This window comes from Apteryx rowi, unplaced genomic scaffold, assembly GCF_003343035.1.
Source record: "Apteryx rowi isolate R43461 unplaced genomic scaffold, aptRow1 scaffold_605, whole genome shotgun sequence".
Lineage (NCBI taxonomy): Eukaryota > Metazoa > Chordata > Aves > Apterygiformes > Apterygidae > Apteryx > Apteryx rowi.
The window spans coordinates 372,481-392,445 of NW_020450878.1; the positions used below are offsets into that span (position 1 = coordinate 372,481).

Below are 19,965 nucleotides of genomic sequence, written 5' to 3' on the forward strand. Positions count from 1 at the left end.
ACATTAAATATTCTGAGGTATGTAATTTACATTAACTTTTCCAGTACTAAATTAAACTCCTTATTATCCAAATTAGTTTAATTTCACAGTCATTATAAAAAAGACAAAAACGAGACAAAAGAGCATTCCAACTGTAATGACTCTACACCATTCTTCATCTCCTTGTTTTGAGTTTTTATCTGTTGCAGCTACTGATACTTCTGTACTGTAAACATTTGAAGTGAAAGTTTATTAGCTGTTTTACACTGCCTCATGTGCTCATTTATGGCATTAATATGTAAATAATAAATAATCAAAGTGACACAGCTGAGATAATTTATGAAATATTCAGAGGTTTGGCAGGGATAAACGATTTGTTTATGCAGTTTATTTCTTTTTTAAAAATAAATGAAGGGTTTGCATGTGTCTGTCTGGCATGACCCTTCACAGGGAATGAAGTGATCTTTCATTTTGCTGAAATACAGTCCCAAAATGACAAAATGCACAGATTGGACTATATCTATCTTTTTGGAGCAGAGTGCCTGGAAGATGGAGTAACTACTGTGCCAAGGAGAATGGGTCCTTTCATAAATGGAGGACTCTACCCATGGATTTTCAAATTGATACTGTCAGCTAAAATTGATCAAGAATTTTTTGATATTCTGACCTTGATTTCCACTTTGCTTTTAATTTTTTTTAATACCCTTGCTTTCCTTTTTGTCTTCCATTGAGTGAGCAGCAACAATTTGCAGTAAGAGCAATAAAGCTAACAAAATGCCTGGCAGAATATTTCTGTTCCCAAAAGGTACAAATATTTTTGCTTTTCATATGTTGATTAGTTCTCTCCAAGCTGCTTCATTTTGCCCTGGAAGGAGGAGAGAACTGTTCCTACAATCCATCACAGTCCCCTTGAAAGAAAAGCTACCTGTGCCTTTCTCACATTAAGTGAGCTCTGGATAGCCTAACCCAACTGGTCAGAAGCCGCTCAGCACTAGTAATACAACTTGTGATTAACTGCATTTGGGTAAGAGTTTTTAGACTACTTTCTCTAGCTTCGTACCGTATAGGACGAGAGTAAACGCCGAGTAACAGAGTCTGCAGCTAACTAGAGGGATCAACATTAAACATCTCCTTGTAATATATTATTTTGCATGTCTGGTGTTAGATACTGTGCCATTTACCCAGGCAAAAAGAGGCTATAAGATCATCACAATAAGCCTAAACCGTCAGATCCTTCTACCTTGGCTAAAGTTTCTGTCTTCAACATGAAGGCAGTTGCTAGCATGCAGAGTATAAATTGTCAAGCCAAAGGAAGCAGACAACATTGTTTTCACAGCACATAAGTACCATGCTGGATGTGATTTCATGCATACATTACTGAGTGTTAGTAAAACCAGAACAGACACCCACTCCCCAGCAATAAAATTCTTTCTGTTGCTCCTTTGGGACCAATGATTTTTTATACTATTGCACAGCTGGTTTGTGTGTGCCATTTCCATCGGGCAAAGCCAGTCCTTCTGCTTGTGCCTTGGAACTGTTTAGTAGTTGGAAACTTGTCTGTAGTGCAGCTTCAGCAGATTTTTAGAGTTGTAAGGTATAATGTTTAACAGATAGCAAAGAGGGATCCATTTTAAATAAATAATAATAATAAAAAAGCTTTGTAAAAAAGGGTTTAAATTAGAGTCAATCTTGCTGTTACTTTTACAGCTCAGAATGGGAATTCCAGGTTCCAATGTCCTTATTTCCTTCTATGACATATATTTCAAATCATTTATTGTACTCATTACATTTCATGTATGGCCACATTTAAAGCCAACATGGATGCATTTGGGAAGTATATGGTGTGATTCTTGTGTGTAGCTTGCCCATACTGTTTTGTTAAGGTTGCAAAGCACTTTCAGATCTTAGTGAATGAAAGAATTTTGCAAAATATGTCTATCTGTATTTTAAAATATGAGCGTGGGAAAATGTGCATTTTGAAACAGTGATGGTGTGAGGATTTTTTTTTTTTCTCTTTTATTAGCAGCAAGGAATCCTCCTTTTTGTGGAATGGAGGCAGAGTTTTGCTTGTGATGGCTGAGTAGCCAGCAAGACAAGAATTTAAGTCCTTTGGGTGTACTCAAGCCAGATACAATGCAGACAAATGCAGTACTTGCTCCATGTGCTGGAACAGCAGCCTCAGCCTTGACCTAATGAAGCTATCATGCCTAGCAGTGAGAAGTGATTTACTTGTCAGGCTGCTGAGACTAGAATATATTTCAGATTTGAGGACAACTGTCTGTGCCAATTTCTAGTATATGCGGTGACTTTTATTTTACTTGAACGGTAGTATAAACTGCAAAAGAAAAGCTGCAACTAGCATCAGCCTTTCTGTAAACCAAAGGATTTGATTTAACATTCAGATAAATTTATGTATATAAAATTTCGAACTTTAAATTTGAAAAACTGGCAGCAGTTTCCATTCCAGTACTGTTCATGTATCTGAATTACACATGTGGGCAGTCAAAGGTATCACAGATATATGAAGAGTAACAGCAGAATGGCTGTTAGCTTTATAGTCAGCAGAATGGCAGTTTAGCTTTATGGTTGGGTTAACAAACATCTTACGTATATAGAAGTTCATAATCCAGTGCCAGTTATTTTAGACCTTGAAGTATTTCAGCAAATAAGTTGTGTTCTGCTTTTACTGTTTGCATAGACATAATCATAACAGAGCACCTTGCAGAAGCATGACTTTTTCATTCAATAATGTGATAGTGAAGGCTTAAGAAAATTCAGAAGAAAACAACATCTATTATCTGCTAACTGGTGGGCACACATTACAGAGGAACATATTGTTAAGGCTGTTGTCAATTATGCAAATTCTGTGTTTGTATTTAAGGATGAGTTTGGTGTCATTTTTTATATATATATATATATGTGTGTATATATATGTGTGTATATATATATATATATAAAATCTGTTCAGATATCACAGTATCTTTGCCTCACTGCCCTTTCTTCTCATCCATTTATTTTGCTGGTGAAATTAAATCTTTTCAAATTAAAGAAAACAAGAATATCTCTATTTCCTTGGCTCACAAAAGTGATAGTTCTGTCAATTGTGATAGTGATGAGCGTCATGGAAATATGTAGATAAAGAGGAATAAATTAAATAGCAACATTGCAATACTTCCACTTTAAACAATATGGATTAGATCTTCAGCTGATGCAAAATGCTGAGTAAGTGGCCTCATAGTTCAGGTAATACACACAAATTCCAAGCAGTATTTTACTGCTGTATCCCCACAATCATCTGGTTTTATGATTATACATAAAACTGTGAGATAAATTAATTTTTGATCACCTTTGGCCATCTTACTTGATTCTAGATCATTATCGTCTCCAGTTTTAGTCTACTAGTTTTAAAAAAGCCCTTCTAGAAAATATGCCGCTTTCAAGTGTCTCCCCTTTTCATGTCTGTCAACTGCAGAATTCCTTTCTTTCTGCCTTCTACTACTCCCTCCACCACTCTTCCTCCTGTTCAAAGGTACTTTTGTGGATGACATTTGTTAAGCTTGCAAAAGAGAGACTTAGAAGAAAAGGGGCAGTTAGGAAAATATTTCTGCTATTGCTGGTGCTGTATTATTTCATATGTATATTTCCTCTAAGAGGATGCTCTTTCTTTCCTTAACTAATAGTTACCCAATGAATTTTGCATTCTCCCACGGCAAAGGAGAAAGATGGGCCATTTTTCTTTTAAATGTTGGTCAGCACACTGTATGCTGCCTGGACTGTCTGCTTCTAGTGAACATAGAAGAAATGCTGCTGATACAGTGATGCTTTCTGTAACCTGTGCAATTATAAAAAGCGCAGGGTAAAATCCTGGAACTATAGAAAACAGAAGAAATTATCTATTGCCTTCAGTATGCACGTAGTTCTTCTTCCTTGCTGTTTTTGTTTCTGCTTATGTCACTAGGAAAAATGAGGATGTTTGAAGTTACCTGAAAGAAATTCCTGTGATGATGCTGAGAAGTTATATAAAAGCTCAATTCTGGTCAAATACAGGGAAAAATACACTTTATCTTGCATTCATGTAGGGCCAGAAAGAGAAGGTTTATCTCACTTGAAAAGGGATTTTGAAAGCAAAGATATTTGGTCATTTGCTTTTAGACCTACAAGAAGCTGGTGAATAGAATTTTAAAATATTTTTATATATGTAACATATTTTGTCCAGAAGAGCTATTTCATTTAATGTTTAGAATTTTTAAGATCCTCAGAGTTTTTATAGATGCAGAATGAAGACAAATGTATTTTACCATTACAATTGTTTTTTGCACATAGCTTGCATAGCTGACCATTTCTGTAGACAGATTCTCTGAAACACTTTAATTCTAACCCAAATGTTATGTATACATAATACATGATGTATAGTACTTCTGGGAGATAATTTGAATAATTCACCCACAGGTAATACGATCATGTTGCACTTCAGGGTATGAATGTTTTATTGTCATAAGACATTGTCCTGTAAAATAAAAAGATAACTAACATTTTAAATCAGTGAAGATTAATGCTGAATAAGGATTTTGGTTTTCTGAATCATGATTCTGATTGTATTTATTGCATTTAAATGTCATTTAATGTCTACACTTATTTTAGTAAGTAATGGAAGTAGATAATACATTGTATATCCAAGTCATTAGTCTAAAATGAATTATGGAAATATGTCTCTTATATTTATCCCCTCCAATGAAAATACCTTTTAATATGTGTAAGATGGAGTTTTGTGGTATTTCACAAGTAAAGAAGTAAGTGTAAGAACAGCGCTTTTCCAAAGCCAAAACAGAAGAAGAAACTGTTTTGCAAGATGATTAAAAAAATGAGCAAATAAAAAGAAATAAAGAATTCTCATTATTGGGAAAAGTAAGCTGAATTTCCAGAATTCATAAACTCAAGTATGCTTTGTAACTTTTATGGCCAAAAGTTTGGTTAAATGGCATGTGAGGAAATGGGAGCATCTATTACTATTTATCTAAATTGGCATGTGTGAGGAAACAGGAGCATCCATTGTTATTTAACTAAGACTCCTGTTAAATAACAGGAATAAGCCGTTATTTCACATGTGCTGATCTTTGAAAAGGAAATGCTGTCTTTATTAATTGTGAATGTGTCAGTTTGCATGGCCTAAGTGATGGAATTTTTCAGTGAGGCCATTTGTCATAGGGATTATCTGATGAATTTAGTATGCCTGGAAAGTTCATTTAACAGCTCATTTACAATTGTAAAAAGATTCAGGTGAACCATGAAGTAAATGAATGCCTGGTGTCGCCTTTGCACACCTCCAGTTTTATTTCTAGCAATAAGTTATTTTATTAATTATGTGAAATTGATTCTTTCCAATCACATTGTTTTTTATTAGCCATAGCTTTGTAACATGCCATCATTACTATGAATTTCCTTTACTCTACCTGATAAACTTTTAAACATAATTTTTTTTGAGTTAAACTGTTTACTTTTTTTTTTGAAGTTTTATTATATTTTTGCCATCAATGTTTGTCTATCACAGGCATTTAAAAATATAAGCTTTTTGAAGTCTACTTGTTTCAATAGATTGTGAAATAAATATACAACCACATTCACTCTTGATAATAACACCTATTATTATGATTCTAAGATTAGATTGAGAATCCTCATGAAAAGTAGGAGTTACTTAAAAGCAAATACGACATTCAAAAGCTCAGTGGCAAAATTCCTATGGATTCACATGACTCAGAACATAAATGCTAAGTCCACAAGGAGGACAAAGGAGGACAAAGGCGCAGTATTGGAAACTTTGACTATCAGGTATCATTCTACCCAGTGGAATGCTCAGCCCCAAACCATGTCCTAACTATTTCTTACCATGTGTAAGACGCTATACAGCAAATACTGTGTGTGGAGCTGTCTGGGATAGCTTCTAAAAATATAGAGGAGAAGCTATTAGTCACTTTTTGTTCAGAGATTTCTAAACTTAAGCCCTAAAGAGGTTAATTGTTTTTACCAGAGGAAAAATAAGGAGGCATTTGGATGGACTCTTAAGGCTCTCAAACGGCAAAGCTTTGGAGTATAGATTTAAGGTTTGGAGCATCATGTCAACACTGAGATGACAACTGGAGGAACATTATTTCAGTATTAGTATATTCAATATCCCCCACCATAGGACTTAAACACTTTTCTAGAATAAAAATTGTCAAGACTTAACAATGTATTATGCTCTCATAGAAATATATATGTCTTATTTATAACAAAAATAGCTATCCCTGTGACTCACTTTCATATTCTGATTTAATTTCTGGTCAATATTAAGTTCTATGGTGGTGGATACCAAGACAAGAATTTTCAAAAAAGAGACGACATGTAGAAACACACAATTTTATCGTCTGAGAATCTCTAGCAACATCAAACAAAATATTCGAAGTTTCCACTGTTTGATTCAGGAGTGATATATAGGCCCACATATAGAGCATGACCTTTTTAACCACATTGTCATTTACAGAAAGTAGTGAATGCCAGAAGTAAAACTAAGAGTCTAGTACATTTTGATAAAACTTTGTAATAATTGTTCCGATACCAACAACATTCACAGAATAATCACACTCCTAAATGTAAACCCATAATTTTTATTTTAGAAGAGCTTGGATTTTTAGAATTTGCAAGAAGCTATATCACTTATGGGAATTTTTTGCATAAATTTTCTTAAGTGTATTGAGTATGTTTAATCCAACTGGTGTATGACTGGTAAATACATAAGACGAAGATGATCTTTACTTTAGCATCTTTTGGTTGGTTTGTTTTAAATTCCAGATCCATCTGCTCCTCCAGCCCCATCTAATATCAGAATTGCCAATATCACTGCAAACAATGATGGAAGTGTGAATGTAATGATTACTTGGGATCTTCCAGAAGAGCCTGATATCCCAGTGCACCACTACAAAGTCTTCTGGAGCTGGACATATAGCAAATATGTGATCCCAGCTAAAAAAAAGAGAAGGAAGATTACTGATGGGGTAAGAAAGAAAATGACATATGAGACAGAAATATGGCGATGTATTAATTCTGCAATTTTCAATTTTTTTTCAGGCACAAAAGAAAGTGTAAGTATCAAAAATGTGATAAGATGCAATAATTTCAACATGTGGGAAAGTAATTGTCTTAATTTTTAAGATCACTGACTTTGAAGACAATTTTGATATCTCAGTGCTAATACTCAGTCTCATATTTGATTGAACTTGGAGAAAGAAGTAGATCTCCTCTCCCTTAAAATGCAGACAAATACCATAAGAATTTGCAGGAGAGATGAATAGAAAGTTAAATGTTGTTTGTCCTCTAAAGTGAAGCTTATTTTACTAATGCTTCTAAAAGATACAGTGCTTATTTTGTTTAGAAAGCCAAATGTCATCTATCACATTATTCTTGCAATATACTAAATAATATTTGGGACTGATCTTAAGCACTATTGAGTAATATAGAGTAACCATTAAATAATCACAATTTATGTAGGTCCAAGAAAATAAAATACTTAGAAAATCTACTCTAGCAAAGATCTGAAACATTTCCATAGCAGCAAGTCCTTGTCATTTTTTTGGTGGATGTATTATGTATTTTGTTTTACTGGAAAACTACTTGATATGATATCCTTAAGCACATTGTATTTTATTTTAAAGTAGTTAACAGAAATAGAATTCCATCACAGATAATGGGCTGGATTTTATTCTCAGTGGTTTTAATATACAATTATGCGAATTCAGTCCCATGTCTATGTTAGCACTGTCTTTTTGGCTCTGGTTAACCTCTTGCATTGTGGTGAATGGTAGCCAGAGGGTTGTAGCTCCCTCACCAAACCCTGAGAGAAATGAAAGCAATGAAGGTTGTGTCCTGAGTTCATCAACTGCAGATCAGAAGTAGCAGAACCACTAGCATGGGAGTGTCCCGAACTCCCCTTCTCACAGGAACTGACAGGGGATCGAGCCAGGAGGCTTCAGAGTCAATGCCACCAGCTCTATGCTGGGGAAGAAGGAAAAGGGAATTTGCCAGCAATTGTAAATAATATGGAGTCATGTCAGGGACTAAAATAACTTGGTTCTTTACTTTTACTTTAGTTAAATACTTATTTTTAAAAAATCTTTGGTAAATATATATGGAAAAGAAAGTTCTGTGTTATATTTGTACTTTTTGAAAATCACTTTGGCAAGATAGGAGTAGAGTTGGACTGTGTTAGGTAGAAAAGTTTGTGTTTTCCTGGAAAGCTACCATTGGCTGGAGATCTTCATATTGGAGGCTAAAGCCTAAAAATACAGAGAAGCTTTCTTTCCACAAGCTGACCCTTAAATCACAAAAAAATAGAGAATTGTAAAATGAGATGGGTCCTTAGTATTGTGCTGGTGCTGTGTGTAGGGTGTAGGCTACATACAATGTGTTAAAACAGATCTATTATACAGTAGTGAAGTCATTGGGACCAAATCTGGCCTTAAATGTAGGGAAATCCAGAAGATCCAAAGACATATTTTAGAGAAAAGGTAGGCTTTTAGAATATCTCTTCTATCTCACTGTACTTTTGCTTCTGCAGCGTATCATGAAATTGTACAGCAACACCAATGACAGTCAGGCTTCCCCCATAGGACACTCCTAGTGCTACTTCTAGTCTATGGTTCTTTGAATATTATAGCAATTCTTTGGTCTAAAACCTGAAAACTTAAAAAAAAAGGTGCAAAGATGGAACGACCTTATTTTTTTAAAGATCATTGAAGTTTTTTTCACCCAGTTTTTACCTTTTGAAGTAGTCTAGTCCAAATCATTCTATAATGATTTCCATATGAAATCAACACGGAGAGATATGCAAATATTTTAGCTACGATATTTAGAAATAAACACTGGAAATCAAGAGTTGTAATCTATGTTATAAATAGCACAAAACAAGTAAAGGTAATTGATATGAAATGCTTTTGACAATCCCTGAACTGTTAAATAAGGCAGTGCATAGTTGTCTTTTTCACTCTGGATTGACTGTCAAACTTCAGATGAGGCAGAAAGAATTATAATAAAAGCATGGAGTAAAAATTTCTGTCTGAGATATGGGCTAGAATGGCATTTTTATGTATACTCAACAAAAATTTAGAAATGTAAGAATACTGAAAGGCCTTGTCTCTTCTTTGCAATATCGTGGGACTTGCCTTAGTTTATGGTTTATTAACTGGAGAATGATAATCCTACTCATGTGTTTCTCTGTTCAGTGACAATGGAAAACTGTATTTTTTCTTTTTCTTTTTTCGTTGTATAGAGGAAAAGAATCCTTATGGATGAGGGGTTTTTTTTGGTTGGTTGTTCTTTCATTTTTGTTTTCAACAGTTGAAACTAATAGAGAATTGTGACCAGTGTGCCGATTGCTGTATTCTAGCTGTCTTCAGACTAGCTGTCTCTAGACAAAGTTTCCAGTTGCTTTGCTAATACAGTCTACCCAGAGGTTGGGGAGTAAAGAATTTAAATATGTTTGGCTAAAAATATTTTTGGCATAAGAAAAAAAAATTATTCTATATAAAAAGTAAATTTAGTCTTGGCCTAAACAGTAGGTATCTGTATTTACCAAGAAACTGCCAAAATTCTGTAAATGTCAGTAAGGCTTGTACTTTAAAAAAAGCAAAGAAAAATAGAGTCCAGAAAAAGAGAGTTTTTTAAAAACATCAAATTGTGCTCTATTGAAATTTATACATGACTTTTTTTTTTTTTTAATTTCAGAAGAGTGGTGTGCCTAAGATAACAGGCCTGCTTTTAATAAGAGCCTGTGTTTCAGTAATATTGTAACTGCTTTGTATATATATTCCCCTCTATTATAGCCCCAAAATTATGTGGTCCTGGAGGGACTCCAACCCAACAGCAACTACAATGTGGAACTGCAGGCAGTAACACGTTGGGGTCAGATACGCCTAAAAAGTGGTAAAGTTTCTCTCCATTTTAGCACAACTCAGGACACCAGGAATAATAGTGAGTAACTGCATTCAAACATACGGGTGCTTTATATTTGCTTTATCTACAATTTGAATGTTTTATATAATCATTTTTCAGATTTAAAAAAAAATCTTAAAGCTGGCTGTTTGATAACATAGTGATTTTTTTCTTGGTCAAGTTGAGTAACTTTTTGATGTTAAATTTCTTCATCTAAAAATCGGTGATCGTTTTTGCATAGTTCTTTGTCTTGGGTACTACTTATCTGAAATAAATAAACGCAATGAAAACAGGAGCATTTTCATGACTGTAGTGTTAATGTTTTTAAAATGTAATACAGGTACAAATACTCATTACATACTTCATGGGCTGGAGTAAATCTATTCTTCTGTCTATGTCTTAACTGGACAGTTTTAGCTTTCAGTGCTTTTCAGAATCCTGACTATTCTGAGTAACCCACTATTTCAGAATCCAGACCACGCAAATATATATCTCCTAGGAACTAACACGACACATTGACTCTTCTGTTAAGCAATATAAAATGTTCTATGCCTGGCAAGAAATGAATTTTAAACATACTATTGCATGGATAGGACCCAAGTTCGAATTAAAATCTTGAGATCTTTAGATGTCAAGATACTTCTTTATAAGATCTTTAGAACCTCACATGCTAAATAATGTATTTGAAAGTGTATCCGAATTTGAGTGTAAACCATGATTCTTAGTCTTAGTTACATGCTATTTGTATAATAGGCAAATTGCAATACTGAGTTAGAGTCCCAACTGTTGATATTTCTCTGATTAGCCAATACAGCAAATTTCTGATAACAAGATGTTAAACCATGTCGTTTTAAATATTCTTTCCTACCTCTCTTTCATTTTCCCCTTTCTCATTCATTTTTCCTTTTTATAGTACAATCAAGTCTTAAACTTTATTGGAACCATTTGCATAACATAACTGTCGTTCTATATTCCTATCCTGCCAAAGCAAGCGGTATCATTGCAGGGCCTTTCTGAACACATACTCTGTTTGGATATACATAAAATATTTTAAAGTAGTTGTTAGCTATGACAGACCTTCATATCTACAGTTACTTCCTATTTTAATGTATCAAGAAGAAAAAACAGACCTAAAGATCCTTCTTTTTTCCATGTCAAGCACATTTTTACTACATTTTTGGGCCATCTTAAAAGGCAGCAGAGGGCCAAGCTTTCATCTCTTCAGTGCACTGAGTCTTTGCCTGAAATCCATACCAGAATATGAACTTGAATCTCCATGGTGTGGACATAAGGCAAGTTTGGCATTAATCCACAGTAAAACACAATGTAAGTGAACATAAGAGTTATGCTCTTTTTATATTAACTCATCCAGACTGTACCTGTATTTTCTATCTGTCATCCCCCAGAAAAGTGATCTTGTTTTCAGGACTGTTTGTGATATCAAAAGCTTCTCTGAGTTAACATATTTAATTTTTCTTTCTTCTATTGAAGTTACACAGGGGATGTAATAAAAGTAAAACTAAACTTCATTGGGAACTGGGTGGTTAATTCTAATACCCTCGGTCATGAAGTTCAACTAGAAGTGTATCATTTGTATTTATAAGAGATGTCCTCATTTTGCAAAGTATTTTCCTAAGAGGGTGGTGTTTTTTTTTTTCTCTTGTCAAACACATTTTGCTAGATGAACAGACTAAATGTAGTCTCATGATGCAGTAGATTTCCTCTTTCTTCCTGATCTTCTTGTCTCTTCTGATCAGAAGTTTTTGTGACATTCTGGATTTCCGTGCTAAACTTTAAAGTGTCTAGTTTTCAGTCCAGTCATCTAAACTGGCATTTCTGCCGGCCTATATCACAATTCTGAGACAAAGCATGCAGCTGATCTGACTTTATGTAGAAACCATTTCGCAGGAGAAGGCTGGTGTCTGGATTTCACCTGAGTCTGAAGCTGGGCTGTGTCCTGGTGTCTGGGAGGGAACCCTGGTGCCAGCATGTAGACCTAGTCAAAGTGACATTGAGCAAGCTGTTGAATGTCCTTCTGTCGTAGTAACACAAGAATAGTCTTATAAACTTTCCCCTTTTGAGAGCAGGAGTAATTAATTGACCGGTGTTTGTCAGGCTTTGAGTCCTGACATTAGATCAGATTATCATAGTCTTTTAATATGGTATTAAAGACTTTCTATATAATGGCATGTATTCCTCATCTATTTGGGGACTTTCATGATCAGGCTGCCTTTGAGAAGTAGTTCAGGAAGCACCATGCCAGTTTTACTGAAGTCCCACTTCAGTCAATTGCTCAGCTCTCTGGGAAATGAAGCCTTTTTTTTAGACAGATATTCAGATTGTCAGACTAGAGATCGGTCCATACCCCATTGAAATAATTAGCCCTGAAGACTTCTGTGAGCTTTTGCTCTGGCCCTCAGGAATTATGTTTTCCCACACTCAGAAATATGTTGCCTCGTCATATTCATATTGCTTGTCTGCTTCACTTCTGGCAAATGCGGCAAGACTCTCTCTCTCTTGATTGGTATATAGAAATATTCTAAATCAGTGTTCTGGTTGTTCCAGAAGTGGAGCAGACAGAGAAAAGCATAGCACAGAGTTACTAAAATTAAAATACTTTCAACTGAGGTATATCTAATAGATTCAGGTTTGTATTTCTGTCTATTGTTTCATGATTTCCTTTTAAATAACCAACATAATGGTTACCTTGAGAAAGAGTTTGTATATGATTAGTAGTTTTTCTTTCATTTAAAAGAGGGAAAAATGTATCAGGCTAAAGAAAGGTTTAAAAAAGTAAAATATGTCCAAAAAGCAATTAGAGTTTTAGTTAAAGCTATGTGTAGGGCAAAACATTCAAATTTACATGTTTTTCATGTTAACTATTGAAACCTGAGTCATTCCTTCTTTCTTTCAAGTATGTAGTTGATAATTTACCACTTCCTAATTAGGAGAATCTTTACTTTTTATTTAGGTGCAGTATTCAATTAAATACAGCTTTTTGTTCAGCTCATGCAAATACTGTCCTCTGAACTGGAACTGATATATTTGCAAGTGTGCAGTGAATCAGCACTACTTCTTTTAAACTGAAAATGTCTAGGAATACTCAACTATTCTAAATACTGACAACTCTTCTAAATGTTCTTAAGTTGTTGCCAGGTGAAATGTCTGTGGGAAGAAATCTGTTTACCATTCCTTGTTGGAATTTAGGCACATATACCAAGGGAATCACTCAAACTTCACTCTGCTCTTATAATGTTTTCCTAAGTATTCACTGTTCACTGTTGGAAACAGGGAAGTGGGCTAGAAAGTTCTTTAATCTGACCAGAATGTTCTTATATAGTATAGCAAAGGTATATATTTACTTTGATGTAATAACCACATGTTGCACTCTGTGGGTTACACTCAATCCTATCCTTTGGTTTTGTGTATATTCAAACACTGTGTGAACATCAAGGGCACGAATGATTATACAAAACTACTGCTAGATACCATATTTATTAAATAAGTGTTAATAATTCTTGCTCCTGGGGTTATAAATACACTGCCTTTTTTTATGATGCTTTTGAAAATGTACGTAGCATTTTCCACATTACAATATATTTGTCTTTTTCCCTCTATCTAAAATATCTTTATTTGACCAAATTTCAAACAAATGATTCATCTATTATGTCTGTTTGTTCTTTATGTCAATTTCTTTCAGGTAAGATGTTGAAATAAAATAGTTTTAATTGAAGGCAGTATTTATTTTCTGACTGTCATCAACACTAGCACAGTCATTAGGTTGTGCTGTACTAAAATAAATAATTTCCTGATTGTTTTGTGTCTTGCAGAAGAGCAGACCCCTTCTGTTGTGAAACCCCGGAAAGGACTGGTAGATCCTTTCCCAACCTTTCAAAGAAGAAAACCCACTCGTTTTCTTAAAATTGGAACTCTCTTCTATCAGGACAATCAACTTCAGGTCAAAGTCTACTGGAAGAAAACAGGTTTGTGGCATTTTTTCACTACTTTTTTTCTAAGGACGAACTGTCACAAACTGTCTCAGAGTTGGAAAACATTGCTAAGATATAATGAACTCATCCAGTCATTCCTACCAAAGTTAAATCCTGCACCTGTCTTTCCAGCCCTTCACCTTCATGTTCAAGTGAAGCATTGCCTCTTCTTTTTCTGTTATGTATAAATATCTGACAGAAGGAAATAACATGAATCAGCTGTCCAAAAACTGTAGTTGGCCATCATGGTACACTGAATCTTCCAAGAGTTGAGATGATTTAATTCAGTAGATATTGCTTCTGTAAAGTTTTGAATAGGGAACCAGAGCTTGGCCTTATGTTTTATAGAACTTTTGTGGATATGAATGTTGTTTCACTGGCATGGGGTCAGAGGGTCTCAAGCAAATGCAGTTCATGTGTAGTGTTCCTCCTGATGCCACTGGGGCATGTCAAATTTGATCAGTTGAGAAATAAGTCAGGAAATGAGTGTATATGAAAATTATGCAATGGTGTCACAAAACCTAAACCATAGCCTGTACCACAACATTTAGAGCTGTACTGGCTCAGGTTAGGGCCAACATGCGATTTATACCAAACTCTAAAACATTATCAGCCACCTGAAGACAGATCTGGATGAATAGTTTGCCACAATCATTGAAAAAATCTTTACTTTAAGGTAGTTTTGTGCTAGGCTGCAGCCTTCTGTTTTGCAGAAAGTCTAGTGGCAACAATGATTTTATATTTTAGTCTTCCAGTCTAAAGGAAAATGCCATAAATTTTAAGTACCTAATGAGGTTTAGAAGTCAAAAAGGGATTTTCCTATTATGACCAAAATGCCAGCACCCCTAGTGAAATTCACCTTACTTGTAGAGTAGTTGTCCAAGTCACTGTCATAGTCAGTGGAGATGCAGTCATTGTGACCAGCACAGTTTGGAGAGGTATTCATTTTGCTCTAAAGGAGATATCTTGAACTGACTCTTCACTGGTTATGATGACAACTTAGTCATTGAGCTTAAAAGTAGACATTACGTTGTAGATATCTAAATGCTGTTGTCTAAATCTGGAGCTGAATCCCACCCTGTGTTACATTACAGGAAGCTATGTAGTGTAGGAAGTGTTAGGAAGTGGTGAAATCACTGTTGGTGGTCTTCAAAGACAGATATGGCACCTATCTGTTAGAAATGACATGGATTTAATTGCTATTGCCTTGGGCAAGGGATGGGCTAGCTGAGTTCTTGAGTTCCTAACTGACTAATTTTGTATGAATCTTTGTATATCCAGTTATATAAGGGGAACATGCAGAAGTACATTTTGGTCATGTGGTGGGAGCAAGGTCAGTCACGTGAGTTAGGATGTATAAATAGATGCCCCCATCATGCAATGGAAGCTGCCTTCATTTTTATTACATAATGAATAGTGATAGCGTAGGTGTGTGAAGAAGGGCAGCATATGGCAGTTTCCCTTCTCCCCCTTCTCCCCCTTCTCCCCCTTCTCCCCCTTCTCCCCCTTCTCCCCCTTCTCCCCCTTCTCCCCCTTCCTTTTTGAAAATGTCTGTGTTCTGAATGGCAGTGTCTGCAGTAACTCAGCAGGAGCCATTGCCACATGTGGAGATGAAATACAGTCAGTTACCTGCTCCTGAGAAGCTAGCAGCTTCTATAAGCTCTTACAGGAGCTTGCAGGTTATGTAGTGCATGGACAAGGTATTGACTGTAGATTTACTAGTGACGATTTACTGCAAAACAAGTTTTTCCGAGTGTTTGTAGGAACGCAGCAGGAGGAACAGATTGGCTGTATCTTGTCTTTATGAAAGACAACAATTACTGACACCGACTGAGTTTGGAACTGTAGCCACACTTCTTTCTCCTGTATCAAATAGTGTTTAGGGATTTGTAGGAGGTATAAGAGGGCAGCAACTATAATAGGAGATACTGAGAGAGAATTTACCTCAGCCTACTCTATGGCCTGATGTCTCGGTTGTTTTCATTGCACATAGGCAATCAAAGTTCAAATGTTTCTGCATGAGGAACTGACCTCTCTACCTTGTACATGGTGGATGAAAACAAGAGTCCCTGTTGATTGCTCTAAAGTTCTCATTATTTTGTAGTTTGCAATTAAAACAACACAAAGTTTTTCAATGTAGGAATGCAGCTATCCTATAGTCCCAAATAGGATGTGTGACTTTAAAACAAATAACAGTTGTGAAAGTATCATGAAACCATGTGAAATAAGTATATTGATAATGTTGAGAATTCCCATGACATACGAAGAAACACTATTCTCAAGCTTGAAGGTGCTGGACATCTGTAAATTAAGTACAGCTTCAACTGGTTGCGATAATCTTTGCTTTGTCAGATCCTGTTTTGAAGTTTTGCTGTACTTTCTGCAATAGTATTCATGGTCCTAACCAGAGATGGTTGCATGTCAGTGGTGATGAAATAATTATTTTACAAAGATTCTGAGGGTATTTTAAGATGAGAACTTTTAAACCAGTATGAGATGTTGATATAGAATGTCTTCTAGCTGTAATGAATATTTCAACAACTACTAAGACAGAAGTTTTTCACTTTATAAGAATAATGTTATTAATTTTCTATAGTTATAGCTGCTCTTAATTTTTTGTTGTATGGCTGCATTCAGTAGTCCTATCATTCTACTTAGACCTGGGAAGTTTTTTGTGAATTCTGTCTAGAACCAAGATGGCTCTATAGAAGAGTTTTGCATTGCCTCCTAATACTGTAGAATCAAAGCACATCACTAATTACAGAAACAAATAGAAGGAAAAAGCTGTGTGGATTTCAGGCAGTCTCTGTTACCATCTAAGAGACAAACATGTTTTTAAGGTTATTTTAGCTTATTTCTTTATTTTCATTGGTTTGTTTGTTAGCTTAGAAACTATTTTGCTTTTGAATTTGAATCATTTTACTTTGCCTAGAAAGAGCAAAATAGAATAGAATCATAGAATAATCAGGGTTGGAAGGGACCTCTGGAGGTCATCTGGTCCAGTGATCTGCTCAAAGTAGAACTAACTTTGAAGTTAAATCAAAGGCCCTATCTTGAAAGCTCTATAATAGACATTGTTATTGCTTTATGAGTGACAAGGAAATTTTCCTTAACCTTTTGAATACCAGGCTGCAAAGGCCAACAAACAGTTTACCGCAATGGTCCGTAAGGTTTTCGGGGGCGCGATGATGTTTCTTGACATTCAAAGATGCCTCTTCCATTGCTACAAACAAGTTGTATTCCTCAATGTCATTTGCAGATGTGCCTCTAGGAAGCCAGTGAAAGGAAACAATAATGACATCAAGGTTAAAGTTCTTGTTTTTATATCCCTCTGAATAGAATTCATCAGACTTCTATCCTGTGCAACAACTGAAATAGAGGGAATGTTGCAAACTATTACTGAACTGGCTTTATTATACACTACAGGAGTGATCGCTTATCAGTACTCAAACTGAATGCAATGCTTGAGTTAAAATTTGAGTAAGTGGATGGATGATGATCCTGTTTCCATATATATGGGCCATAATGTGCTGCAGTTTGCCAGCAGGAAAGACTTATTTAGGCCTGTTCTTCAAGTGTTGTTTCTTATGTCCCATTAGCTTCAGTAAGCACGAGGCATGAATGGAATGTAGAATCTGGACTTTACATTAAAATAAATCTCTTTCTGAAACAATCTTTCAGTCTGAATGCCTCCGTATGATGGCAATAATTTCTTCGCTTCAAGATGTATGTTAGCAAGAATAACTCCACACTTGGCAGTACAAGGTGCTTAGAAAATGCACAGAACTTTGCTAGACAGAGTTATCACAAAAGCATATTGTAATTATATGAATACAATGGTTTCTTGTCTGACAGAAGAAAATGTCTTTCACTTGCTGCCTCTGACTTAGGCCTGGGGTTAGAGAAACACAGTACATTCCTTAAACAGCATGAATTCCACTTTTGTCAATGAAAAGAACTTGCTTGTGGCCAGGTTTTTTGGCCATCTTGACTGTGTGAAATTAGAAATTATGTGCTATTCATGTCAAGTAGTGGAACCAACTTAAACAAATCACTTTTAACTCCTTGGTGCTGGAGTCTCGGACTATCATCCATTACTGAACAACCTACTTAAAAGGATTAGGTACTGATGATAATTGAGATCCTAGGTGCAGCAATCAAGACAGAAACTATGAAAATAATAATAAAAAATCTTATGTTTCCTCTGTCCCATAGTGGTTTGGCAACTAGAGAGCTGAGGTTTTGGACTTCAGTTGAGAAGCCATCAAGTTGCTCCAAAGTCGTGTATCTTCAGGGTCTGAAAATAAGATATTTCGCATAAACTGAAGGAAAAAAAACCCTTTATTCTTTATGAACTCAGTGCAACAATTCTCATCACTTGGTGCAATATTCTCATACATGAAAATATTAAAATGCAATTTGGTGTGATGATTTCATTCCAAAGCAAAATGTCTCAATAGTATTTTCTAACCCATTACTCTGTCTCCCCTACCATTTTCTCAGTACCTGTTATTTGAGTATGATGTAACTGCTCTTGCTCAGGTAAAATTCTAGTTTCCTTCACTTTTCCTTGAATGAAGACTGTGAACATTTACCTCCTGTTAAACACTTAAAGTACTTCTAAATATTTAAAATCAATATATCTGCTCCTTGATTTTGCTTAAAAAGACAAATATTTAAAATGCATTAAGGCTTGGCTTCAGGTTTCTTTTTTTTGCTTTAGCATTTACCAGAAATGCAAAGAAAAGAACACTTAAAACAGGGCAAGGCAAAGAATCCTCCATTGTCTGATAAACCAACCAAACAAGAATCACAAATTAAATTACAGGGAAGTATAAAATGCAAGGCAAGGCAAAGCAAATAGAAAGCTGCCACAAATGCTTTTAAAACCAGATCTTAGGAAAACAAAATTAACTTTCACTTAGTTCAGGGAGATAAATGAGGTGACTGTATGTGCTGACTCTTTATTTGCAATAAGGTATTTCATATGCCAGGTTTTAAAATAATTGAAAACTTTCCCAGTGTTATCCTATGGTCCCTTCTCAAGCAACTAGTGCCATTGAAGTTAGTGAAACTATTCAATGACTGTAAGAGTTTTTAGCTGTACCATTTGTTATTGTAAAGAATTCAGCAGTAGTTGCTTAACACCAAGGAATTGTTTAATTTGGTACTAATTGTTGTGCTAGGCAGATCAGTGTTTGAGCAGCTGGCCATTTTCTAATTATAGATCTTTAAGCAGTAAAATATTTGTAGTTGAAGGTATCACTGTGGTCCAGATGGTCTTTCGATAGGAAGAACTCAGTGTTAATTACAGTAAAATTTACAGCAATGTATTTCCCTCATACTTCCATGTCAATATGGGGACACTGGCTCAGCAGGGGTTGATCATGTGAGCATGCATAATGTTCACTTGTATTTAGGGATTTAATTAATAAAGCTGGCCCTAAGCACAGGAATCTTTGACTAGATCAACTGTCAAGAAATTCACCAGTAGACATTGCATAATTTGTTTTTCTGTATGTGCTACAGCTGACTCAGCTGCCTGGATCCTATGGACTTCCCTAGCATCCTGCCTGGTGAGAAGTTAATGCTATCAGCTTTAGCTGTAGTGGGAAAATATTGCAGAGTGAAAAGAATATCCTGTCAAAAGAATCTTCTGTGAGATTCCTACTCCCTTCTAACTTTGTCTTACGTAGGCCTAACGTAGTTCCAGAAATAACATTGTTGCTATCCCACTGCTGATTTTTAAAATTTCTTTGCCTTTTTGCTCCCTAAAGGGAATGAAAAGGGGAGTACCTCACCAGCTCCAGTTACCTTTGTTATGCTTTATAAACTGACTACCAGGTTCAGAGTATTTGGTTTGCGTTTGGTCTATGTCCAAGTGTGAAGTGCTAACAATACTTAAAATGTTGCTGGCAGGAATCATGAAAAACATCAACAAGACAGGCCAGGAAAGCGAGGTGGTGGAGTTGCTCTTTATGTGAGAGAGCAACTGGAATGTATTGAGCTGTGCCTAGGGATGGATGAAGAGCGAGTC

General features: G+C 35.5%; 1 protein-coding gene across 1 annotated transcript in view; it reads left to right on the top strand.

Moving 5' to 3' along the window:
- Positions 1 to 19,965, top strand: part of ANOS1 (anosmin 1) — a 134,738-nt gene that overhangs the window by 94,165 nt on the left and 20,608 nt on the right. The window contains exons 7-10 of the mRNA XM_026083509.1: positions 6,805 to 7,007; positions 9,831 to 9,978; positions 13,770 to 13,922; positions 14,320 to 14,322. Coding sequence (XP_025939294.1) covers positions 6,805 to 7,007; positions 9,831 to 9,978; positions 13,770 to 13,922; positions 14,320 to 14,322 — 507 coding nt within the window. The remainder of the gene's footprint in view (positions 1 to 6,804; positions 7,008 to 9,830; positions 9,979 to 13,769; positions 13,923 to 14,319; positions 14,323 to 19,965) is intronic.